At 48.9% G+C, this 27,163-nt stretch overlaps 1 protein-coding gene across 1 annotated transcript in view; it reads right to left on the minus strand.

Moving 5' to 3' along the window:
* Nucleotides 1-27,163, minus strand: part of plppr3a (phospholipid phosphatase related 3a) — a 131,252-nt gene that overhangs the window by 12,435 nt on the left and 91,654 nt on the right. Inside the window, exons 2-4 of the mRNA XM_070860908.1 lie at nt 16,854-17,039; nt 14,842-14,971; nt 5,985-6,180 (exon numbers count right to left, since the gene is read on the minus strand). Coding sequence (XP_070717009.1) covers nt 5,985-6,180; nt 14,842-14,971; nt 16,854-17,039 — 512 coding nt within the window. The remainder of the gene's footprint in view (nt 1-5,984; nt 6,181-14,841; nt 14,972-16,853; nt 17,040-27,163) is intronic.

Here is a 27,163-nt window from a genome sequence, read left to right on the forward strand (position 1 = left end):
ACCCTGACCCAACAAATATCTATCCATCGCAGTTGTGAAAGCTCCAATTGACCTCCAGCATCCACAGCCTTTTGGGGGAGAGAGTTGCAGAATTTTACTGCCTTTTTTTGTGAAAAAGGACTTCCTGCTTTCCTGCTTACATGGTCTCGCTCTAATTTTAAGATTATGTTCCCTCGATCATGATTCCCCCACCAGAGGAAATCGTTGCTCTGGGAGTGAAATTGCCCTTTTTTATAGCCGTGTTAGTGCCTCTGGACGCACTAACAGGGCACAATGGTGTTTTTGCCCGGAGGCGGGGGAGCATGGATGAACTACAACATTCCTGTCTGGCGTAAAAATAAAAAAGGGAAGGTGGCTCAACCGTGGCTATCAAGGGAAATCAGGGATAGTATTAAAGCCAAGGAAATGGCATACAAATTGGCCAGAAATAGCAGCGAACCCGGGGACTGGGAGAAATTTAGAACTCAGCAGAGGAGGACAAAGAGTTTGATTAGGGCAGGGAAAATGGAGTACAAGAAGAAGCTTGCAGGGAACATTAAGACGGATTGCAAAAGTTTCTATAGATATGTAAAGAGAAAAAGGTTCGTAAAGACAAATGTCGGTCCCCTGCAGTCAGAATCAGGGGCAGTCATAACGGGGAACAAAGAAATGGCAGACCAATTGAACAAGTACTTTGGTTCGGTATTCACTAAGGAGGACACAAACAACCTTCCGGATATAAAAGGGGTCAGAGGGTCTAGTAAGGAGGAGGAACTGAGGGAAATCCTTATTAGTCGGGAAATTGTGTTGGGGAAATTGATGGGATTGAAGGCCGATAAATCCCCAGGGCCTGATGGACTGCATCCCAGAGTACTTAAGCAGGTGGCCTTGGAAATAGCGGATGCATTGACAGTCATTTTCCAACATTCCATTGACTCTGGATCAGTTCCTATTGAGTGGAGGGTAGCCAATGTAACCCCACTTTTTAAAAAAGGAGGGAGAGAGAAAACAGGGAATTATAGACCGGTCAGCCTGACCTCAGTGGTGGGTAAAATGATGGATTCAATTATTAAGGATGTCATAGCAGCACGTTTGGAAAGAGGTGACATGATAGGTCCAAGTCAGCATGGATTTGTGAAAGGGAAATAATGCTTGATAAATCTTCTGGAATTTTTTGAGGATGTTTCCAGTAGAGTGGACAAGGGAGAACCAGTTGATGTGGTATATTTGGACTTTCAGAAGGCTTTCGACAAGGTCCCACACAAGAGATTAATGTGCAAAGTTAAAGCACATGGGATTGGGGGTAGTGTGCTGACATGGATTGAGAACTGGTTGTCAGACAGGAAGCAAAGAGTAGGAGTAAATGGGTACTTTTGAGAATGGCAGGCAGTGACTAGTGGGGTACCGCAAGGTTCTGTGCTGGGGCCCCAGCTGTTTACACTGTACATTAATGATTTAGACGAGGGGATTAAATGTAGTATCTCCAAATTTGCGGATGACACTAAGTTGGGTGGCAGTGTGAGCTGCGAGGAGGGTGCTATGAGGCTGCAGAGTGACTTGGATAGGTTAGGTGAGTGGGAAAATGCATGGCTATAATGTGGATAAATGTGAGGTTATCCACTTTGGTGGTAAAAACAGAGAGACAGACTATTATCTGAATGGTGACAGATTAGGAAAAGGGGAGGTGCAACGAGACCTGGGTGTCATGGTACATCAGTCATTGAAGGTTGGCATGCAGCTACAGCAGGCGGTTAAGAAAGCAAATGGCATGTTGGCCTTCATAGCGAGGGGATTTGAGTACAGGGCAGGGAGGTGTTGCTACAGTTGTACAGGGCCTTGGTGAGGCCAAACCTGGAGTATTGTGTACAGTTTTGGTCTCCTAACTTGAGGAAGGACATTCTTGCTATTGAGGGAGTGCAGCGAAGGTTCACCAGACTGATTCCCGGGATGGCGGGACTGACCTATCAAGAAAGACTGGATCAACTGGGCTTGTATTCACTGGAGTTCAGAAGATTGAGAGGGGACCTCATAGAAATGTTTAAAATTCTGATGGGTTCAGACAGGTTAGATGCAGGAAGAATGTTCACAATGTTGGGGAAGTCCAGAACCAGGGGTCACAGTCTAAGGATAAGGGGTAAGCCATTTAGGACTGAGATGAGGAGAAACTTCTTCACCCAGAGAATGGTGAACCTGTGGAATTCTCTACCACAGAAAGTTGTTGAGGCCAATTCACTAAATATATTCAAAAAGGAGTTAGATGAAGTCCTTACTACTAGGGGGATCAAGGGGTATGGCGAGAAAGCAGGAATGGGGTACTGAAGTTGCATGTTCAGCCATGAACTCATTGAATGGCGGTGCAGGCTAGAAGGGCCGAATGGCCTACTCCTGCACCTATTTTCTATGTTTCTATGTTTCTACCGCCTCCCGGGAAATTGCCCTGGAGGTTCGGGGGGGGGGCGTTGTCCACCAGCACTGCGCCCTGCGGTTTGCACCCCAGGCTGGCGCGTAACCCTCGGTGACATAATCGGTTTGTGCGGCACCCCTCACTGCCCCGCGGTGGAAATTGTCCCTTAAAGGGGCGGCCTTTAGCGTCCCGGGCCGCCATATTTATTTGTCGACCCGAAAATGGCGGCCCTCGTGTCGACCGGGCCGCCATCATGCAGCCCGGCTCTCCGCTTTGGGTGTCCGGCCACCGGCCTGGCCAATAGTGCCCTGGTCGCCCAGTGTCCAGCCACCAAAGGGGTGGCGGAGTGCGCAGTGGCCTGCCCCTTTAATGGAAGGGGCGGGGCATTGTAGTGCAGGACTCAGCGCCATGTTACCACCCCGGAAGCGCCGCTCGTAGGAAGCGTCGGGGGCGGGACCTCCAGGCGGGGCACAGGAAGTCCAGCCCCCAGAGGGTTACTGCCCCTAAAAGGGGCGAGGGGCAATTTCTAGCCCTCTGTGTCTACCCAAGCCAATTCTTTTAACATTTTAAACACCTCGATCGGATCACCCCTCAATCAAGGGAACACAAGTCAAGGTTATGCAGGCTGTCCTCATAACTTAATGCTCAAAGTCCCGGTATGATGAGCTTTTGTAAAAAAAAATTCTTTCCTCCTCCTGGGTCCCTGAGGCAGTATCTCCACGGTTACTGATTGACGATACCTCAATCGTTCCTGCTGCCTCTTTGACTGCTGCTGCTGTGCTGCAATCATTCCGTTAGACCTTTCCCCTATGGCAAAGGGTTTGCAATACAGGAAGAATTCAAGTGGATTTTAAAAGACTTTTGAATTCTGTGCTCCCTACTGCTTAATATCCCAATCATCCCCTGTTATCGCTCCTGTCTGGCAGCCAGAGCTTAATCTAATTACAGCATTTATATTCGGCGCTGTCTCTCATGACAAGGCAGCAGGACTATAATTTGGTGTGTATCTCTATCCTTGCTGTCAAATGTTTGGATATATCACAAGATTCTAATAACCTTGGCACTCGTGTTCCTGGGCTGTCAGGTTACACCATGTCTTGTTTGGAGATTTGTTTTCCCGAACTGCTGATAGTCGCTAGCTGTCGGCAGCTGAGGTGAGCCTCATCTCCTATTGCCATCTCAACATCTCTTTGTTTGCTTATCAGGCAGTTTAACACAGGGGTGCAGCTGTAGGCGACTGTAATGGGGATGGGCATCTTGTCAAATTGACTCGTGGCGGCTGGGGGGGAAGACAGAAAGACCTGGAAGAATTGGATTGGAGTGCCAGCAATCAGGAGGTTGAATCACCCTCTGTGTATCTGGTGATGGTTAGCTGGGCATTTGAACTGTGGGGAGGACAGAATTCCAGGTGATTGCGCTGCCTTGGGGCATGCAATGTGTTAAACTCTGCCACTGATATTCCACATGGATTCTGTGAATGTACCGCTAGACCATGTTGAGATGCAGCTACAGCAGCCCTGGCGATTAAAGGCCTGTGTTGCCGAACTCGCCCTGAACATCTCTCCAAGGGACCTAGAGGATGGATTTGCTCATTCTAGACGCGTCCATAAAGGGACAGCTTTAACTCCCCTTAGGCGGGATGTGTGGGCAACCCCCCAGGAGCTGCCGTGGAAGGACCAGGTCCACTTTAATGGCTGGTCTTTATTTACATGGCCACCGAAATAGACGTCCAGAGGCAGCTTGCCAATGCTCGGCTCGTGAATATCGGGCGGCCTACGGTCCGGGGAAGGTGGCCTGGAAAAGCTCTCCTACTCTCCTGGCCCCACACTTACTATACAGGGTCTCTGCTTCTTGCCCGCCAGGTTTTACTGAGCTCAGTGCCAGCACCCAACCTCTCCCTCAGTAGGCCGGTAAAGTTGTATCAGGTTCCTATTTCAGTGATGGATCTATCTCGGTGATGGATCCTATCTTGGTGATGGATCCTAACTCAATGATGGATCTCTCTCAGTGATAGATCTCTCTCAGTGATGGATCTCTCTCAGTGATGGGTCATAAGAACATAAGAAATAGGAGCAGGGGTCAGCCATTTGGCCCCTCAAGCCTGCTCCGCCATTCAATACGACTATGGCTGATCTGATCATGGACTCAGCTCCACTTCCCTGCCTGCTCCCTATAATCCTTTATCATTCAAAAATTTGCATTAGATAAGGGAACACAACCCTAAATAGAACTTGCCTTTCATTGTCAATGAATCTTGTCAACATATTGAGGAGTTTTATTGCTACCACAGTTCCGAGCCGGGCACTGTGACAATTACAACATCTTTTATGGTGTGAACAGTCGCAAAGGGTCTTTCTTTTGGTTTGATTATAGCTGATTATAACTAATTATAATCACTCCACCATTAGTAGACGTGCCTTCTGTTGCCTGGGCCCCAAGCTCTAGAACTCCCTCCCTAAACCTCTCCACCTCTCTACCTCTCTTTCCACCTTTAAGACCCTCCTTAAAACCTACCTCTTTGACCAAGCTTTTGGTCATTTGCCTTAATTTCTTCTTATGTGGCTCGGTGTCAAATTTATCTGTTTTGTTTGTAACACTGCTGTGAAACACCTTGGGACGTTTTACTACGTTAAAGGTGCTATATAAATAAAAGTTGTTGTTGTTTTCTCAAAGTTAGGCTAACTCTCGGTGAATTGATCTAAACTTTCCAGTGACTGTGTCACTGTGCCCTGTTAATCACCCTGTCAATTTGTGTCAGGAAGGGTGTGGTTACGGATGTCCAATGGTTATATTACTGGATTAGAAATCCAGAGACTGAGAGTTGTGGCAGCATGAGTACTTGAATTCAGTTTTGAAAAAGGTTTTGAGTAAAAGTGACCAAGAAGCTATCAGATTGTCATAACCAAACATAGAAATATTGAAACATAGAAATAGGTGCAGGAGTAGGCCATTTGGCCCTTAGAGCCTGCACCATCATTCAATAAGATTATGGCTGATCATTCCCCTCAGTACCCCTTTCCTGCTTTCTCTCCATACCCCTTGATCACCTTAGCCGTAAGAGCCATATCTAACTCCCTCTTGAATATATCCAATGAACTGGAATCAACGACTCTTTGCGGCAGGGAATTCCACAGGTTAACGACTCTCTGAGTGAAGAAGTTTCTCCTCATCTCAGTCCTAAATGGCCTACCCCTTATCCTAAGACTGTGTCCCCTGGTTCTGGACTTCCCCAACATCTGGAACATTCTTCCCGCATCTAACCTGTCCCGTCAGAATCTTATATGTTTTTATGAGATCCCCTCTCATCCTTCTAAACTCCAGTGTATAAAGGCCCACTTGATCCAGTCTCTCCTCATATGTCAGTCCTGCCATTCCTGGAATCAGTCTGGTGAACCTGCCATCCTTTCCCCTGTCCAGCCTGTTTGTGACTCCAGTCCCATACTAACATGGCTGACACCTAATTACCCGCTAAAGAGGCCTAATAAGCCCTGTAAGGCTCTCAGTTGTGTCAAATAGGAGAAGGCCCAGCATCACTTTGTCAGGGCAATGAGGGCAGGGCAAGAACGATGGGCAAATCCCGAGAGTGGTAGAAATGGGTTACCTTGCGGAGACGATGGCGTGATGGTCCGAGCCAGAGCAGATCTCCTGGGTGATGTAGGGGTTGTTGTCGCACGAGATGCCATGGAGGGTGTAGTTGGGTTTGCACACAGTTAGGAAGAAGGGGGCGTGGTAGCCGGTTGCCAGCTGGATGATGTCAGTCACAAGGGCTGTAGCACAGAGTCCGAAAACATGTACTCCTGCAATACCACAACGGAAAACAGATTGCAGACACTGAGTACCACCATACTGCAAAACTATCAACATACAGCGGCCATTCCTGACCCTGCCGTCACCCCATCCCTGGGTCGAGAGTCATTGGGGACTCCCGCCTGCGAGGGGGAGCAGGGGGCACCTGAATGACTGGAACCTCAATGTATTAAAGCAACAGGCGAGCCCTGAATACTTCAACTTATCTCCCGTGGAAAGGCGCAGCCGAGAGCAAGGCCTTCAGCAGGTTAAATGCTGGGAGCTGAAATGAGGCCATGTCAAGGCCCTCTCACTCCAGTCCCGGGACCACACCCAGGCTTCACCTGGTGACCCCGAGGAGGCAAGAGGGAAATGCATCGAGAGCCTGGGCCCTGCCCACCAGTTGCCATTTGCATGCAGCGGGTGAAGGAGCGAGTGACCATCCGTGATACTGATGGAGGCAGGAAATTCAGGTCTAGATAGTGAGGAGGCGATAGGCCTCACCACCCAATTTTCCATCGCTAGTGAAGGAAAGTCCACCCAAAAGTCACCAACCTTGAGCGTACTAACCATGCAAGTTATGTATAATGATTATTTGTTATAATTACTTCTTCATTAAGGAGGGAGAAGTGTAATCTACTGTTCCACCTGATGGACTACTGTGGTAATGCAACTGCTCATGTAAAATAATAAAAGGTCAGGTCACCTGACAAGTTCTTGCATTGAAGCCATCTTGTAAGTGTGTGTCGTAGAGAATCTCCCACAGTACTGGCCAATGAAAGTGATCGGTTGAATTCCCAGTTGGGTACTAAGTTAGCTGAATCAGCCAGGGGCAGAGGTTGGGGCATTTCCTGGGTAAGGAAGGGGGGAGTCCCACTGACAACATACACATGTGGATGTCAGGTAAAGACAAGATCAGGTTCGGCTGTTAGGCTTTGCAATGGTCCACTGATACTCATCGCCAAGTCCCACAGCTGAACAATGGTCACTTGGGTGAGGTACCAGAGAGGGACATCGGCTTACAGAACCACACCCAGTGAGAGAGCCACCAATGTCTAGTGAGAAGGGAAGAAGGCAGTGTGATAGAAGTGATAGTCCATCACACTGTCATTCTCCAGGTCCGTCGATAGGTTCAAAGAGAATGGAATGGAAAAGACCATTTGGCTCATTAAGCCACTCCTTCCAACTCATCTCAACTTAATCTCCTGAGGGAGGTAACTCCAGGGAAAAGCTCCCAAGAAGAGGAAGCTGTGAAAACCCTTCACCAGAAGGAAAGCAAATCACTCCAGGATGTCAATCTCAAACATAACTGACATTATAGTTATAGAAACTGCCCAATTTCATTTACGCAGAACGTCATAGAATTTACAGCACAGAAACATGTCACTTGGCCCAACCGGTCTACATAACAACATCAGAAATAGGAACAGGAGACAGCCATATGGCCCCTCGAGCCTGCTCCGCCATTCAATAAGATCATGGCTGATCCGATCATGGACTCAGCTCCACTTCCCTGCCCGCTCCCCATAACCCCTTATCCCCTTATCCTTTAAGAAACTGTCTATTTCTGTCTTAAATATATTCAATGTCCCAGCTTCCACAGCTCTCTGAGGCAGCGAATTCCACAGATTTACAACCCTCTGAAAGAAGAAATTTCTCCTCAAATGGGCAGCCCCTTATTCTAAGATTATGCCCCTTGTTCTAGTCTCCCCTATCAATGGAAACATCCTCTCTGCATCCACCTTGTCAAGCTCCCTTATAATCTTATATGTTTCAATAAGATCACCTCTCATTCTTCTGAATTCCAATGAGTAGAGGCCCAACCTACTCAATCTTTCCTCATAAGTCAACCCCCTCATCCCCAGAATCAACCGAGTGAACCTTCTCTGAACTGCCTCCAAAGCAAACATTTCCTTTCGTAAATATGGAAACCAAAACTGCACGCAGTATTCCAGGTGTGGCCTCACCAATACCTTATATAGCTGTAGCAAGACTTCCCCATTTTTATACTCCATCCCCTTTGCAATAAAGGCCAAGATATCATTGGCCTTCCTGATCACTTGCTGTACCTGCATACTATCCTTTTGTGTTTCATGCACAAGTACCCCCAGGTCCCACTGTACTGCAGCACTTTGCAATCTTTCTCCAGTTAAATAATAACTTGCTCTTTGATTTTTTTTCTGCCAAAGTGCCTGACCTCACACTTTCCAACATTATACTGCATCTGCCAAATTTTTGCCCACTCACTTAGCCTGTCTATGTCCTTTTGCAGATTTTTTGTGATCTTGGCCTTAACTCCACTTCCCTGCCCGCTCCCCATAACCCTTGACTCCCCTATCGTTCAAGTGTTTATGCTCCACACGACCCTGATCTCAGCCTATCAGCAAATCCTCTATTCCTTTCTCTCCCTCCTGTACTTATCCAGTTTCCCCTTAAATGTATCTATGCTATGGTTTCTGGTTTCTGGAGATCGCTGCATATTGCCAGTCTTATGCCCATACTGTTTGTCGAGAATCTAGCACCGTCTTGTGATTGTCTGCATAAAAAGTCAGCGAAGTTAAAATGAAGAGGTTGGGAACTATTTTAAACATCGGTTGCTGTGACGAAGCTCATATTTGGTGCAGCGTACCTCAACTTTACTACTTGATCGATCTGTCTCAGCTTCAATCCCGGACTGAGACCCTACGACCACACTGTGTGTAGCCATTACCTCCCAAATTAGTGGCAAATAATGCTGAATTTTGTGCTACATCACAATGAGAGCTGAACTAACATGTCAGAATGTATTTCTCTTTAGGCTTCAGCAACCTCCAGAGGTACTGTTGCTCAAAACGGAGGTCCAATAATCAGCAGGCACGAACACAATGCGCTACCTGCTCTGCCGTTTCTTTGCTGTTTCGGCTCTCTATCTGTTTTCTACAGGGGGAATTATTCATAGATGCAAGTCTCCAACTAAGCAGCAAGATCTCTCCGGGGGAAACGGCTCAGATGGCAACGAGATCAACAAAGAAAAACTTTCTTTGAAGTGCAGGGCAAGGAAGCAGATGTTAGCTTTCAATTTCATTACCAAGCCAAAGGCCTTTTATGTTAGTGAATGGGAGTCAAAGGCACATTGAGAGAAAACTCACTGCTGAAAATCCCCCCAAATGAAAGAAATTATTGGAAATGTCAGACCTCAATTTCAAACAGGGTCATCAGAGGCCCAAGTTTAATATTCTTCGATGATGAAACTAAGACAGCGCATGTTACACGGCAGCTGGCTCAGTGGCTCACTCTCACCTCTGATAGATTGTGGGTTTAAGTCCCACTCCAGAGACTTGAGCACAACTTCCAGGCTGACACTCCAGGATAGTGCTGAGGGAGCGCCGCACTGTCGGAGGTGCCGCCTTTCAGATGAGAAGCTAGACTTTTACATCTGCCCTCTCAGATGGACATAAACGATCCCACGACACTATTTCGAAGAAGGGCAGGGAATTCACCCCGGTGTCCTGGTCAATATTTATCCCTCAACCAACATCACTAACACACATGATCTGGTCATTGTCACATTGCTGTTCGTGGGAGCTTGCTGTGCCCAAATTGGCTGCCGCGTTTCCCTATGTTACAACAATGACTACATTTCAAAAGTACTTCATTGGCTGTGAAGCGCTTTGGGGCGCCCTGAAGTCGTGAAAGGTGCTATATAAATGCAAATTCTTTCTTTTTAATTATTTCCCACAGAGAGGTTTAACAAACTGACCATTTATCTGAAGGCACGTCCGAGTGCCGATAGCAGAGCTTGACTCCTGTAACACCCACCCGTGGGAGTGTAGTTATACCAGCACATAACTCACCTGTGTGCACCACCTGCTTGCAACGTTGATCACATGATACAGTAGGTCGCCAGGAAGAGTGTTTGAGATACAGCTAGCTGCCGCAATGAAAATTCCACAGAGATTCCATTGGATTCAAATGGACAGTCGGGTGTTCTTCCACAAGGCCTATCTTATGAAAACTCAACCAATTCACTGTGGAGGTACCAGTGTTAGCCCTCAACTTGAACTAGGCAGGTTATTCTCAACCAATGTAATTCAGGATTGAGAGAGAGAATTTGTATTTATACAGTGCCTCTCATGATGCCCCAAAGGATTTCACAGCCAATGAAATATTTTTGAAGTGCAGTCACTGATGTAATGTGGGGAAACACCACTACCCAATTTGCGCACAGCAAGCTCCCACAAACAACAATGAGATAATGGCCAGATAATTTGCTTTATGTGATATTGTTTGATGGGTACATTTTAGCTAGGGTACCGGACGAATTCTCTCTTCAAATAGTGCCTTGTGCACTTTTACATCCGTTTTGAGGGGGCCATTGAAACGGCAGTACCTCCTTCAAGTGCCACGCTCTTTCTGTATCAGCCTAGATTATGTACTCAAGCCTCTGCAATGAGACTTGAACCCTCAGCCTCAGAGATGAGAGTGCTGCCCTGAGCAGAGCTGACAATGATCATTATTAGAACAGTACCAAAGGAATGCTGTGGAGCGTTGGGCTAGATGGACTGAAAGTGCCCTCCAGCCTGAAACTGCAGTAACTGAGGTACCCTCAGAGGCTTAACTGTCCAAATATCAACGTGTTAGTCCCCGACTTCAACTATCCAGATGCGAGCCGGTAGCTAGAAAGTGGGATTAGGCTGGATAGCCCTCGGTCAGCCGGCGTGGACACGATGGGCCGAAATGGCCTTCTTCCATGCTGTAAATGTCTATGATTCTATGAATGGTACAGTATAAAGGAATAAATGTGATGCTCTGTGGCAGCCCTCTAATATAATAGAGTGCAAGCTCCCTTCAAAACTATATAGCTCGCCATTTGAATGCAGTTAGTCAGTTTAAGGATGGGGCCATGTTTATTAGTGAATTCAACAAAACTTCCACAGTCACCCCCAGCACTCCCTCCGCTTCCCACGGCACCTTCCCGTGCAAGTGCAGGAGATGCAACACCTGCCCTTTTACCTCCTCCCTTCCCACTGTCCAGGGCCCCAAATGCTCCTTCCAGGTGAGACAGCGATTTACTTGTACTTCTTTCAATTTACTATACTGTATTCGCTGCTCACGATGCGGTCTCCTCTACATTGAGGAGACCAAACGTACATTGGGTGACCGTAAGTGTGACCCTGAGCTTCTGGTCGCCTGTCACTTTAATTCTCCACTCCCACTCTGACCTCTCCGTCCTCGGCCTCCTACACCGTTCCAATGAAGCTCAACGCAAGCTCGAGGAACAGCACCTTGTCTTACGTTTAGGCACTTTACAGCCTTCTGGACTCAACATCGAGGTCACCGATTTCACACCATAACCCCTGCTCCAATATTTTTTTTCAGTTTTTCTCTCTCTTTCCCACGGCAGCTGTTGCTGATTCTGACATCTCCGTCCACACCCTCTCTAGACACATCTTTTGTTCCTTTACTTGTCCCATTACCATCTCCTTTCACCTCGCTCCACCATCCCTTTGTCTTTCTAATCTCTCCTGCCTCCCGCCCTATCACAGAACTTCCCTTTTGTTCCTTTCTCCCCTCCCCGCTTTCCCTACACTTGCTTAAAACCTGTTACATCGCAAACTTTTTCCAGTTCTGACGAAGGGTCATCGACCTGAAATGTTAACGCTGTTTCTCGCTCCACACATGCTGCCTGACCTGCTGAGTATTTCCAGCATTTTCTGTTTTTACAACAAAACTCCCACTCTTGTATGCATTTCTTCTGAACAGTATTGCAACTGTGTCCACAACAGAAGGTGCCACATGGACAAACTCCACCCTTCCTCCAAACTCACCGGGGGGCTCGCCACAATGCTCAGTGCTGCACTTCTCTCCCAGTGCAACCAGCCAATCAAATCAATACATCAATAAACTCCGGAAAATGCTGGCAGTCGCAAACAGAGCAGCAAATGGTGGAAGCACTCAGCGGGTCTGAGGACAGAAAGGATGAGTTAATGTTTCAGATGTGGGCCCTTGGTCCGTTTTGATAAAGGGCCCTCACCCTTTACCTTGTTCGTTCTCTCCATTGCCGCTGACCCATCCGCTGAGAGTTGGCACCACACTCTGTTCTAACCAATGGGATTGGTGAGGGATAGAATTCCTGCAGAGTGCTCAAGTGATGAACCGCCTTAGATTAACCCCAGGGGAATTATTTGTTCGAAAGCCTGGTGGAATGATGTGATGTATAGTGTAGCACTGTGACTAATCTGATTCGTGTCTGCCATAAGTGTAGCTTAACATAAGAACATCAGAAATAGGAGCAGGAGTCGGCCATTCGGCCCATCGAGCCATTCAATAAGACCATGGCTGATCTGATCCTGGCCTCAACTCCACTTCCCTGCCCGCTCCCCATAAACCTTGACTCCCCTATCACTCAAAAATCTGTCTATCTCCACCTTAAATATATTCAATGACCCAGTCTCCATGGCTCTCTGGGGCAGAGAAGTCCACAGATTCACGGCCCTCTGAGAGAAGAAATTCCTCCTCATTTCCATTTTAAATTGACGGCCCCTTATTCTGAAACGAGACATGTGGTATTGTACTATGGGTGTGGTAGGCGTGTGTCAGGGGAATCGGTACGATCTGTGTACATAAGGGCCTAGATAGAGAGGTCAGGAAGACCTATTTCTCTATAACCAGGGGGCATAGATTTAAAGTAGTTGGTGGAAGAGGGGAGATGAGGAAACATTTTTTAACCCAGAGGGTGGTGGGGGTCTGGAACTCACTGCCTGAAAGGGTGGTAGAGGCAGAAACTCTCACCACATTTAAAAGATACTGATGTGCACGTGAAGTGCCGTAAGCTATGGACCCAGAGCTGGAAAGTGGGATTAGGCTGGGTAGCTCTTTTCCAACCGGCACAGACACGATGGGCTGAATGGCCTCCTTCTGTGTCATAATTTTGTATGATTCTATAAACAGTGGCCATTAACTATCCCAATCCACTGTTTTATTCCTGATCATGGTTTGCGATTGTGCAGCTTTGGAAAGTGTGCAGAGGAGGGCCATTAGGTAAATTCCCAGTGTAAAGCATCTCACTTATCAAGATAGGCTAAAAGAGCGTGGTCTATAAGATGATGAAGGGAATAGATTCTGTTTGTGTAGAGAGTTTGTTCTACCTGAATAGGTTAGGGAGGACAGGGGGTAACAATTTCTAAGCCTGATGCAGGTTAGATGTCAGGAGATGGTTCTTTTCCCACAGAATAGTGAGCCTGTGGAACAGCCTGATGGCATGTAAGATGGTACAGCAATTTGCTGAATTCCCTCCAGCGAGAGCGGATCTGTTTCTGGCTGTGAAGGAAATCACCGTGTACAAGAGGTAGGTGCTGTATGGCATTACCAGAGCCAATTTCGACCATTTAAGGGTTTTTTGGTACTCCCAGGAGATGACATGGTTTGAAGTGGGGTGGAGCCTATATATTGTGATGCACAGGGTATCGCAGTTGTATGGGACAGGCTGGGTGGACCAGAGAGTCTTTTCCTCTCATTGTTCACATGTTTGAACATAGCCTCTGTGTGCATGGTGCTACAAGAGCACTCTCCAGTGAACAATAGAGGTAAATGGCACAATCCTGTGCTCACAGCGGGAAAACTATGCCCAGTGTTGGTAAGGTGCAATGAATTTGCTTCCTGGGTTCTTTGGTTAATGGGTTCATAACAACACATTGCTATGAAGAACTAATTGGTTTATTAGCAACAATCACACTACACATTACCAGTTCATCCACCAGGTTCACAACCACCTGCCTCATCGTGGATCCCCCGAACCCAACTGGCCGGGGTTTTATTGAATCTTGAGAACGTCACCTGATTGGCTAAACCACTCCCAACTCAACAGCTCTAATACTATTTTTGGAAATCAAGTGCCCCCTTAATAATGGGGGGGTGGGGGGGGCACTAAAACCGACAAATAAACAAATTAACTTTTTACCATAAACTGAAATCAAATTAGCATGCTCACGGGTGCACACATACCCGTTGGGGATAGGGCTCCCCCGGATTTCCTTCCTGCACTCCCTATGAGCATGGCTTGCTGCTGGGAACACGGGATCACAGAACACAGCACAATAGGATCATGTATCTGTGCGAGCACACAGCCAGTGCTACTGACGGGGGAAGTCTCTCTCAATGAATTTTCACTGAACGTTTGAGAGTGGAAGACAAGAAGCCCACTCCGGTGTACCCCTTCATCCAGCCTATGAACTTTTGCCGCACAGCCATCAGCCATTACAACCCTAAACTGGGGAATTCGCTTGAAAAAAAACACCTCCACTTTGGCCCACTGCTCTTCGCATTCAAAAGCCTCTTGAAGTGTGACTCTCCAACACTCCCAGTCACCTCCCTTCCCATCCAGTTATTGATGCAATCTGCTCCACCACACGTACTTCATGGAAGCTAAAGTGGAGAAATAATTTGCTGACATGGCATTGTGGACACATAGTTCCCAAAACTCTCCACCACTGGGCCTTTCCTTGGCTCATGTCTGGGCCTGTCATACACTCATTGACAGAGATCGATTGATGTGATTGGTCAACCACTCTATTATCATTGTGCCACGCGACTATCAGGGGAACTACATGGACCTGGGACTTACGTTGTCTAACAATTCCCATGTTGCGATTGAGTACCTTCGCGAGCAGTGTGCACAGTATTCGTGAACCTACCAACAAACCTTACAGTCCGCCTGAGGAAGGAGTTGAAGTTGCAGCCTCCCGCATTAATGCTGCCCTCAGAACCTTCTTTATTCTTCAATTTTGATTGGCAGCAGTAGACAATCCCTTCGCCAATCATAATCTGGGGTAAAAGACCACACACAGGAAAGGTACGATGAGAGAAATGGTTGCAACGGATACTACACTTAAACACCACCTTTGTTCAGATACAACAACAATAACCACTGGATTTATCCAGTACATCTCCCATCAAGCCCCGTGGCAGGCAGGGGAGAGGACAGGGCTGGGACTGAGCACCAAGTAAACATTCAAGCAGTGTTAGGGGAGATGACTGAGAGAATGGTTTGTCATGTTTGAATTTCATGGGTTGGAGAAGGTCTGACTTCGCTGGTGGATACGTCTTTAATCAGAACACCAAGATATGCTCGCGTTGGTAACTTGATTCACATGCAGATTGTCGGGGCACATTTAAACATTGAGTGGCAAATTACATTCTGCTGCTCTCCCGCCGTATCTTCAGAGGATGATCAGCGGAAACATCAGAAAGATGGTGTCAATGGCCACGTCTGCCATTTCTCACGGGTCCCCGCCTTGGTTACAACGCGTGATTGGGAGAAGACCCACAGAAATTCTGCCCCTCTACTTAACCGCTAGGGCTCCACAACACTCACCGATTTAGGCCACAAAAGCAAATTGGTAACCCGAGCAACCTTCACATGCCCTCAATCAGCATAATGTCACCCTGGGACGAGCCAAGACGTGAGAGATTGTCAACTGATCGACAATAGGTAGAATTTACTGCAATCTTCAGATCGGCTGATTGAAAGAATTCTTTCTGCTTCTCACTGTGCTACCGAGATAAGATAATGGGGTGAGTAATAGTGCCATGTTATTGCTAATTGAGGCATTTAAGATGATTAACTGATTTAATAGAGTAGGTAAAGAGAAACTGATGGGAGAGTCCAGAACACTGGGGCATAACCTTAAAATTAGAGCCAGGCCGTTCAGGGGTAATGTCAGGAAGCCCTTCTTCACACAAAGGGTAGTGGGAATCTGGAACTCTCTCCCCCAAAAAGCTGCTGAGGCCGGGGGTCCATTGAAAATGTCAAAACTGGGTAACGGTCTTAAGGCATACAGAACCAAGGTGTGTAAATGGAGTTGCGATACAGATCAGCCATGATCTAATTGAATGGCCTCCTCCTGTTCCTTCATCGTCGCTGGGTCACAATCCTGGAACTCCCTCCCTAACAACACTGTGGGAGCACCTTCACCACACGGACTGCAGCGGTTCAAGAAGGCGGCTCACCATCATCTTCTCAAGGGGCAATTAGGGATGGGCAATAAATGCCGGCCTGGCCAGCAACACCCACATCCCGTGAATTCATTTATTTTTAAAGTACTTGTTGAGTATACTCTAAGGGGTGGATTTTCGGGTTCTCTGCGCTGCGTTTTTCACCCTGGAGTGGCAGCAATGGCGGGGGTGAGGTGTTCTGGGCAGACGGTCAGTCTCCAGCGCCCCGCGGCGATCCTCGGGTCCGGTTTAGCAGCGGCGCGGAGCAGCACGTGACATCGGCGCTGGTTTGGACTTCTGCCCGACCTGTCCGCCCCGCAGCGCGTCCCGCACTGACCCCTGGGAAATCGGGCAGTCCCACCATCCCGACAGCGGAGAAGTCAGTAATGGACTCCTGAGGGACGTGTCATTGTTTTTTCTTTTAATTTGTTTTTGCGATTTGTGTGGTGGCGTGGGCAATGTTCTGGGAATATTTTTATGCTCCCCCCAACCCCATCCCCGGCCTCTCTGGGATCGCTCCCGACCCCACGCTAACACCCCGAGAGAGAGAAGTGTACAACGCCCCCCTTCGCGCTGCGCCTCACACTCAGGGCCCAGCTGCCCAATGTTACTGACTGAGGCACAAACTGTTCCCGGGCGCTAACGTTACTGCCCCACCGCCATTACCGCCTAGAAATCAGCAAAGCCGGAAGTCCCGCCCTGAGCTACTTACAGAGGCCGCTGGAGCAGCAAAGGCCAAGCTGAGGAGCATCAGTAATGGGATGAGTTCCTCGCTGGGTTCCACATAGGGCATACTCAGCGCACGGTCAAAGCACTGGAAGCCCAGCTTGGCGGGTCGGAACAGATCCGTCAGTTCCAGGAAGTAAAGTGTGACGATTGATGAAGCCACAATGGGAAGCTGCAATATGAACGATAAATATTAGTACCACAGCAAAGCACCCACTTAATCGTCAACACCTCTCCTTCTTAGCAATGTAACAAAAAGCAGCTAATGTCATTTAATTACACTCTTGCCTGTGAGCCAGTAAATGGCCCACTATGGATTTCAGCACAGGATCTTGCTGACTGTGCAGTACTGGGGGAGTGCCGCACTGTCGGGAGTACCGTCTTTTGGATGAGCCGTTAAACCGAGGCCTCGTCTTCCTGCTCACGGGGACATCAAAGGTGCCACAGCCACTTTTCCGAGAATGCTCCCAGTGACAGTTAGTGCACTTCAAAACTAAATGCATTGAGGTGTCTCGGTAAACTCGAGGCCTTCGCCGACCAGTGGCCACCAATATTGGAGTGACTTATAGGGGGCGGAATCTGGGGCGGTAACCTTGGCAGGGCGGGACATCCTGTGCCCGGTGCAGAAGCCCCGCCCCGCCAACTAAATAGTGGTCACCACCTCTGACAGAAAATGGAGCGCACTCCACTTCCTGTCGGGGTGGGCTCGGGGGCACTTCCTGGGCGAAAGTCAGAGTGTTACATGGCCTTTCCGCGGCCTCTCCGTGTAGCACTGCCGTGTTCCAAGGGCCCTTTGCCTTCCGTTTGAGGGGAGGGCACGCTGCGAGCTCTGCAGGGTTTTCGGGGGCCTGCACTGTGGGGTGCCGGGGCCCTAGCCCAGCACCAATAGGAAGTGCCGGGCTGGACCACCGCGGCACAGACCCCGCCAGAAGGGACTCCCAGGTAAGTCGGAGGGCAGCGCAAAATGCCGCCAGTGAAGTGCGGCCCGGTTCGTGACACGTAAGGCTGGCGCTGACTTTGGCCGTGGCAACCTCACGGGGCGCTGCCCAATTTCTGCCTCGGGGCGAAAACAGGCCATCGCGCACGGCGGCGACATCAGCGGCAGAGGCACAGTGGCCTGGGGAGCTCCCAGTGAGGGCGCGGCGCGACTGGCTTTTGTGTCAGTGGCCCCCCCCACCATCTCCTACCCCCCCCCCCCGCCCCGTCCCCCTCCCCACCGCCCCCCCCCAACCACCCCTTGACCCCTGCCCCCTGGCCCTCCCCTCCACCACCGCCCCCCCAACTCCATGCCCCGCCCCATCCCCCGACCCCTGCCCCCCCACCCCTCCCCCCAGACAATACCTTTGTGCCCCACTAGCGCCTCCCGGAGGTGCTGACGGGAGGTGTACAGCAGGGAATTTGACCCCCATCATCTTTTACTAAGGAGCTTCACAGGAGCGTAATCAGATAAAAGTTAACACCGAGCCAGTGAAGGAGTCATTAGGACAGGTGACCAAACACTCGGTCAAAGCAGTAGGTTTTAATGCCCAGGAGGAGTGGAAGCAAGTCTTCCTCGATTCCGAGGGGCTGCCTATGATGTTGTAAATAGTAAACTATCCCTGGGCAACTATCCTCTACAATGGGAACAGATCCCTGATTTGGACGAGGCTGCAGGTTTTACACCGATTCAGCACAACCGGTGAATGCAGTGTGGTGCTGAGCTGATAGAGCAGGAGAGCAGACAATGACAATGATTTATGGGCTGGGGAAATGAATGAATCAGGTATGTCCCAGGTCAAACACACGTTAGCCTGATACTGAGGTCCCTGTCCCAACCACTGCACTCATGCGTGCCCCCTGCTGCACCATTTTGGGATTTCAATTTCTCGTATTGAACATATTGGGCCGAAAATCCCGGCCTCTCCGGGTGCGTGCAGAGTGTGCATGTACCCAGTGAGGCCTCGCAAATGCCGGTTCCCGGGGAGCGATGCACATGCGCCGAAAACTGGCTTTTCCAAACTGTCACAATGTCTTTTGACAGATGGCACGCATCCCCGGGAGAAGGACTTCCTTCTATTGGGCTATTTGCCCAACTCCTGTCCAGCGAATGTCCTTAAGCAAGTGTATAGTTTACTTTTACCAGCGTAAGAGTTTTACAACATAGAAAAATTACATTTAATTACTCATTTTTATATTAGAAACCCTGTCCAATGACGTAAGTTTATTGTTAACCCTATTAAAGCACATTAAAATAATTGTCAAAACAATTTTTTTTTAAAACATTTAATTACATTCAATTTCAATTAATTTTAAATATGTGAGGTGTTTTATTTATTTATTGTGCTGTGTTTCATGTTTTTGGGGGTTTTCTCATTGATAGCAATGGGAGCCCGCACAAACAGAGCTCCCATTATTGGGCCCAAGTTTCCACAAGAAAATAAACGGGTGCCCCTCCGAGCTGGACGCCCGTTTTTCGCGCCTAAAACGGCGCCTAAAAAATTCTCGGTATTCTCCACCTACCTGCAGGTCCTCTGGCCCTCTGCGCAGCCAGCACGAGCTGTGGGGGGGCGGAGCCAGGTCCCTGCGCTGAAAACAGTGCCGGGACCTCTGCACAGTCGCGCTACAGTGGGCACGCAAGTGCAGTAGCTCCAGGCGCCGAACTGTGTGGGAGGGGCCCGAAGCACGCAGCCCCTAGCCCTGGCCCAATGGCCTCACTAGGGCTGCGTGAATAATACTCCTCCCACGGCCAGCTCCTGCTCCCCGCCCCCGACAAGACCCGACACCTGCTCCCCCCCTCCGCCGACCCGACCCGACACCCGCTCCCCCCCCCCCCCCCCCCCCCGCCTCCGGACCAGACCCGACACCCGCTCCCCCCCCACCCCGCCGACCAAACCCGACCCGACACTCGCTCCCCCACCCCCCGCCGACACCAGACCCGACCCGACACCCGCTCTCCCCCCCCCGCCGACCAGACCTGACCCAACCCGACACCCGCATCCCCCCCCCGCCGACCAGACACCCGCTACCCCCCCCCGACTGACCCAACCCGCGCTCCTGTTCCCCAACCCGCCCCCCCCCCCCCCCCCACTGGACCCGACTCCCGGACTGGATCCGATCCGACCTGACCTCTCTCTCCCCACCCCCCCGCTCTCTCTCTCTCTCCCCCCCTCTCTCTCCCTCCCTCTCTCTCTCCCCCCTCTCTCTCCCTCCCTCTCTCTCTCCCCCCCTCTCTCTCCCTCCCTCCCCTCTCTCTCTCTCCCTCCCTGCCCCCCCTCTCTCTCTCTCCCTCCCTCCCCCTCTCTCTCTCCCTCCCTCCCCCTCTCTCTCTCTCCCTCCCTCCCCCCCTCTCTCTCTCCCTCCCTCCCCCCCTCTCTCTCTCTCCCTCCCTCCCCCCCTCTCTCTCCCTCCCTCCCTCTCTCTCTCTCCCTCCCGCCCCTCTCTCTCTCTCCCTCCCTCCCCCCCCTCTCTCTCTCCCTCCCTCCCCCCCTCTCTCTCTCCCTCCCTCCCTCCCCTCTCTCTCTCCCTCCCTCTCTCTCTCCCTCCCCTCTCTCCCTCCCTCCCCCCCTCTCTCTCCCTCCCTCCCCCCCTCTCTCTCCCTCCCTTCCCCCCCCTCTCTCTCTCTCCCTCCCCCCCCTCTCTCTCTCCCTCCCCCCCTCTCTCTCTCTCCCTCCCTCCCCCCCTCTCTCTCTCTCCCTCCCTCCCCCCCCTCTCTCTCTCTCCCTCCCTCCCCCCCCTCTCTATCCCTCCCTCCATCCCCCCCCTCTCTCTCTCCCCCCCCTCTCTCTCTCTCCCCCCCCCCTCTCTCTCTCTCCCCCCCCTCTCTCTCTCTCTCTCTCTCTCTCTCCCCCTCCCGCTCAGCGGCACGAACGGCTGCAGAATTCTCCCTGGCTGAAGCACTTTCACACAGGTAGGAAGATGGTTTATTTAATCTTTTCTTGGCTTATAAATGTTTATTCAGGTTGGATTTATTTGTATAATATTTGTAGAAGTATAAATAAGGATTTATTGTAGAATGTAATGAGTTCCCTCCCCCCCCACCTCGTTCTGGACGCCTAATTTGTAACCTGCGCCTGATTTTTTAATGTGTATAACAGGTTTTTTCAGTTCTACAAAAATCTTCACTGGCTCCATTCTACTTTAGTTTGGAGTACATTTTCACTGTGGAAACTTTGAAATCAGGCGTCAGTGGCCGGACACGCCCCCTTTTGAAGAAAAAATTCTGTTCTAAACTTGAACTGTTCTACCTGACTAGAACTGCAGAAAAAAAAATGTAGAGAATTGCGATTTCTAAAATAGTCCGTTCTCCACCAGTTGCTCCTAAAAATCAGGCGCAAATCATGTGGAAACTTGGGCCCATAATCTATGAGAATACGCGATGTCCATTGGCGGTCCAGGCCCATGTAATCGCAGGATACGAATACGTACCTGGAAGACATGTTCCCGAGCACTGCGCAGCGAATGAAGGCCTCCGACCACAATCCTAGGTTCCTCCGGGACCAACAGGTATTTTCGTTAAAACATTTTGGGTCGGAGGCGTTCGCCGGCAGGAAGCTTCTGGCCACAATTTTCCCCCGAGTGTAGCCTCCATGAGATTGCCAACTCAGTGACAATTAGTTCTGAACTGTGGTCACCTTTATACCAGTCTTTGAGCGGACACCACCTCGGGTCGGGAGTATAAGAGCTGGAGCGCGGCCACTGCAACTTCCAGCGCCGGCCGCTCCAAGTGTGTGACGGCTTCAAGGTGGGTGACTGGGCGACTCATCAAAACTTAGCTCGCCGTTTGGATCGCGGGCAGAAACATTGGCGAGGCCCTGGTACAGCGGAGGAGCGGGAAGGTCGGGGTGGATTAGCGGCAAGAGATCGAGGCAGAAATGTGGCGGATGATTGGAGCGGAGGAGCGGTGAGAGATCGTGGTGGAGGATCGGTGAGAGATTGTGGTGGAGGTGCGGTGAGGGAGCGTGGCGGAGGTGCGGTAAATGAGGGTACGGGGCCCAGAAGAGCCGAGGGCCCAGGGGCAGCACGGGCCAGCCCACACTGCGATATGTGTGCACACTAGGTCCGTGCAGCAGAGCAGGTCTCCAGTCGTCCTGGTTAACCCTTGCCACTGGACCAAGACCTAGCTCTGTCAAGCCCGTGTGGTGGCTGGTGTGCAACGGTCACCACACGTTAAAAAAATCCACGCACAGGCATCTTCCACCCTTCAGGATGTAGTTCAGGATCTGGAACATCGAGTCCTTCATTGAAACATCGGTGAACTCATGTGGAAGCAAGTCATCCTCGTTCGAGGGAGCGCCTATGATGATGATGATGATGACTCTTTGAGCCCACTGAAACTGTTTAAATACATTTCTCAGAAGATCCTTACCACAATGAGAGGTGAATTCAACCTGTTTGGGTTCAAACTGCACCCAAGTCCCAGAAGCCAAAGATTTCCTAAACTGATATTTTTATGTTCTAGAGACACAAAATTTATTTCCACAAATGTATCATAAATATCTTGCAACCTTAATGTGGTGAAATACAGGTAGAAATAAAACACTATTGGTCATGAAATGGGCAGTGGGATCAGGGAATGGGCAGTGGATCAGGGAATGGGCAGTGGATCAGGGAATGGGCAGTGGGAAGAGGCAATGTGGAGATGCCCGATAAATTGCACCGCAACTTTACGATGTGAGTTGTGCCTGTGATTCGCCGTACAACTACTTCCAATAGACGTTGCTCATTGAGGCTGGAGGGAGATACAGACCAGAGGGGAAGAGTTTCCACACAGGGGAAAAGAAATACGAACAAAGAAAATCAACAATTAGAAGGAAAGTCAATGATAGAAGGCCACTTGCCCCACTGACCGGCTCCTCCCATCTCACTCTCAAGTCTAGTTATGTCATCCCTGGCCATTACCTGGGTGTAAGGGAAAAGATAGCCATCCGTGGCTAAATAAAGACATTTCTTTATCCAATTAAAAACAAGGGCATACAAAGTGGCCAAAACTAGTGGGTGGACAGAAGATTGGGAAGCTTTTAAAGGCCAGCAAAGAATGACTAAAAATGATTAAGAAAGGGAAGATAGACTATGAAAGTAAACTAGCACAAAATATAAAAACAGATAGCAAGAGTTTCCATAGGTATATAAAAAGGAAAAGAGTGGCTGAAATAAATGTTGCTGTCGGGGGAGAGGAACTTAACACAATCACAATCACTAAGGAGGTGGTACTCAGTAAGATAATGGGACTGAAGGCAGATAAATCCCCTGGACCTGATGACTTGCATCCTAGGGTCTTAAGAGAAGTAGCGGCAGGGATTGTGGATGCATTGGTTGTAATTTACCAAAATTCCCTGGATTCTGGGGAGGTCCCAGCAGATTGGAAAACTGCAAATGTAATGCCCCTATTTAGAAAAGGAGGCAGACAAAAAGCAGGAAACTATAGACCAGTTAGCCTAACATCCGTGGTTGGGAAAATGTTGGAGTCCATTATTAAAGAAGCAGTAGCAGGACATTTGGAAAACATAATTCAGGCAGGTAGAGTCAGCATAGATTTATGAAGGGGAAATCATGTTTGACAAATTTGCTGGAATTCTTTGAGGATGTAACGAACAGGGTGGATAAAGGGGAACCAGTGGATGTGGTGTATTTGGATTTCCAGAAGGCATTTGACAAGGTGCCACATAAAAGGTTACTGCACAAGATAAAAGTTCATGGGGTTGGGGGTAATATATTAGCATGGATAGAGGATTGGCTAACTAACAGAAAGCAGAGAGTCGGGATAAATGGTTCATTCTCGGGTTGGCAATCAGTCACTAGTGGAGTGCCGCAGGGATCAGTGCTGGGACCCCAATTATTTACAATCTATATTAACGACTTGGAAGAAGGGACTGAGTGTAACGTAGCCAAGTTTGCTGACAATACAAAGATGGGAGGAAAAGCAATGTGTGAGGAGGACACAAAAAATCTGCAAAAGGACATAGACAGGCTAAGTGAGTGGGCAAAAATTTGGCAGATGTAGTATAATGTTGGAAAGTGTGAGGTCATGCACTTTGGCAGAAAAAAATCAAAGAGCAAGTTATTATTTAAATGGAGAAAGATTGCAAAGTGCCGCAGTACAGCGGGACCTGGGGGTACTTGTGCATGAAACACAAAAGGTTATTATGCAGGTACAGCAAGTGATCAGGAAGGCCAATGGTATCTTGGCCTTTATTGCAAAGGGGATGGAGTATAAAAGCAGGGAAGTCTTGCTACAGCTACACAGGGTATTGGTGAGGCCACACCTGGAATACTGCGTGCAGTTTTGGTTTCCATATTTAAGGAAGGATATACTTGTTTTCGATGGAGTTCAGAAAAGGTTCACAAGGTTGATTCCGGAGATGAGGGGTTGACTTATGAGGAAAGGTTGAGTAGGTTGGGCCTCTACTCATTGGAATTCAGGAGAATGAGAGGTGATCTTATCGAAACGTATAAGATTATGAGGGCGTTTGACAAGGTGGATGCAGAGAGGATGTTTCCACTGATGGGGGAGACTAGAACTAGAGGGCATAATCTTAGAATAAGGGGCTATCCATTTAAAACTGAGATGAGGAGAAATTTCTTCTCTCAGAGGGTTGTAAATCTGTGGAATTCGCTGCCTCAGAGAGCTGTGGAAGCTGGGACATTGAATAAATTTAAGACAGAAATCGCCAGTTTCTTAAACGATAAGGGGATAAGGGGTTATGGGGAGCGGGCGGGGAAGTGGAGCTGAGTCCATGATTGGATCAGCCATGATCTTATTGAGTGGTGGGGCAGGCTCGAGGGGCCGTATGGCCTGCTTTTGCTCCTATTTCTTATGTTTCTTATGTTTATTACTGTTATGAGCGAGATCAAGATCTTTGACAGATACGATCTTCCCTCCTTATGGTTTCCTCCCCTTGAACATCCTGTGGGGCACGCACCTCTTCCAACAATAATAACAATAACTTGCGTTTATATAGTTTCAGCCGTGGCTCAGTGGGTAGCACAGTCGCCTCTGAGTCAGACAGTTGTTGGTTCAAGTCCCACTCCAGGGTCATGAGCACAAAAATCTAGGCTGAGTCCTAGTCCTAGTGCAGTGCCCTGTCTTTTGGATGAAACGTTAAATCGAGGTCCTGTCTGCTCTCTCAGATGGACGTAAAACATCCCATGGCACTATTTTGAAGAAGAGCAGGGGGAGTTATCCCCGGTGTCCTGGGCCAATATTTATCCCTCAATCAACATAACAAAAACAGATTATCTGGTCATTATCACATTGCTGTTTGTGGGAGCTTGCTGTGCACAAATTGGCTGTCGCGTTTCCCACATTACAACAGTAACTACACTCTAAAAGTACTTCATTGGCTGTAAAGCGCTTTGAGACGTTCGATGGTTGTGAAAGGCGCTATATAAATGCAAGTCTTTCTTTCTTTAACGTAGTGAAGGATTCCAAAGTGCTTCTCAGGAGGTAATCATACTTTTTCTTTAAGTTAAGTGAAGTTGCTGAAGAAGCCAAAGATCTGAGCAGAGTGTGCCCAGCACTTGCCCCGGTCAGTGCTGACGTATTTCTGGGAGGGGCCCTTAAACAGACATTAGGCCTCCCATTAGCATACACAAGGCGTTTCCTGCTGGTGTAAGGTGGCTATCGGGGAGCCTGGATATCGCTTCTAAGAAAATAGCGGCGCACGCAGTTCAGGAGCCCTTGGGGTGGGAGGCATAGCTCTACAAAATTGGACCTTTGTGACCCTATGTTGTGCTCGATAAACAAATGCAGCAAGTTCCAGTTCTGCTCCCACCACTCCATGTTGAAGAAGAATATTGGAGTGGGTTACTCGGCCTACAAGCCCAATTTGATTTCCCAGCAAGTCCCCTCAACACGAGCCCTGAGATTGTGACCAGCGGCACTGAGGAGCAGACCAGTGTGTGACACATCCAGCCCAACCTCACCCTGGGGTGCTTGGTGCCCCCCGCACCAATACTGCTCATCCTGTGCCGCATCAAAATGGAAATCTTGTCAGGAACTGGTTTGATTTTGTCATTCAGGGAAGAATTTGTGATCTTTAATGAGCAGAAAATGGTCTGACTTGTCAACGTCAACGAAGTGCTGTCAATACAGGCCTCAGAGCTGGGCACGGCCTTTTTTATTCATTGCACAAAGCGGTTTTCTGCTCACGCAGCATCTTCTTCAACACCCGTGGTTAATGATTTCAGGGTGAGACCCTCCCTCGGGCAGATTTCTGAGACCCCTTCCCCAGCCTCTCTGAGCTGAAGCAGTCTCAATTGTTGACCTAGAAACATTCACAATCAATGCAGACTAATATCGCTGGAGGCAACGTGTGTGTGTGTATATATAATATATAAGTGTGTGTGTGTATATATGTGTGTGTGTGTATATATGTGTGTGTGTGTATATATGTGTGTGTGTGTGTGTGTGTATGTGTGTGTGTGTGTATATATATGTGTGTGTATATATGTGTGTGTATATATGTGTGTATATATATGTTTGTGTGTATATATGTGTGTGTGTGTGTGTGTGTGTGTGTGTGTGTGTGTGTGTGTGTTTGACCACTACAAATCAAAAGTTAATGAAGGAGGTGTTTTTACACAAGCGCCCACGTTGAGAAAGCCTCTGTTACACACCGCACATGTTCTAAGCAATACCCGCTTTACACTGACAGAGTATTGTGAAGCCGTTTTAATTTCAGCCACAGACTCTCCCCAGCTGCACCAGCGCTGTGCTTCAGTTTGATACAATCCCATTTCAATGCATCTCACGGCAAGTCAATGGAAAGTCTGTCAGCAGTTTTTGCGCTTTAAGTACAGCTCCACAGAGAAATGGACTGAATATATCTGACTCCATTGCCCTGCTTCAAATGAAAGCGTTTGGGATATTTTTCTCTCACCCCTGACACTCACAGAGGCAATCGTTGCTGTTTATTGCCTGCCGACTGATGCTGTCTTCAATCCTTCATCTGCTACACAAAAAGCAATTTCCTGCACAAATCCCTTAGTGGAATATTATGACTGTCCGAAAGACTGCTGAGAGTTGCTGCTGCTCAGCTGTTAAAACAAGAATTTGAATTTATATAGCACCGTTCACAACTTCAGGATGCCCCAAAGCGCTTTGCAGCCAATGAGCTAGGTTTGAAGTGCAGTCACTGTTGCAATACAGGAAATGCAGCAGGCAATTTGCGCACAGCAAGCTCCCACAAACAGTGATGAGATAAATAACCAGATCACTTGTTTTTCAGGTATTGGTTGAGGGATAAATATTAGCCAGGTTATCGGGGAGAACTCCCCTGCTCCTCTTCAAATAATGCCACCTGAGCGGGCAGACCAGAA

The sequence above is a fragment of the Pristiophorus japonicus genome, chromosome 18 (genome assembly GCF_044704955.1).
Source record: "Pristiophorus japonicus isolate sPriJap1 chromosome 18, sPriJap1.hap1, whole genome shotgun sequence".
Classification (NCBI taxonomy): domain Eukaryota; kingdom Metazoa; phylum Chordata; class Chondrichthyes; family Pristiophoridae; genus Pristiophorus; species Pristiophorus japonicus.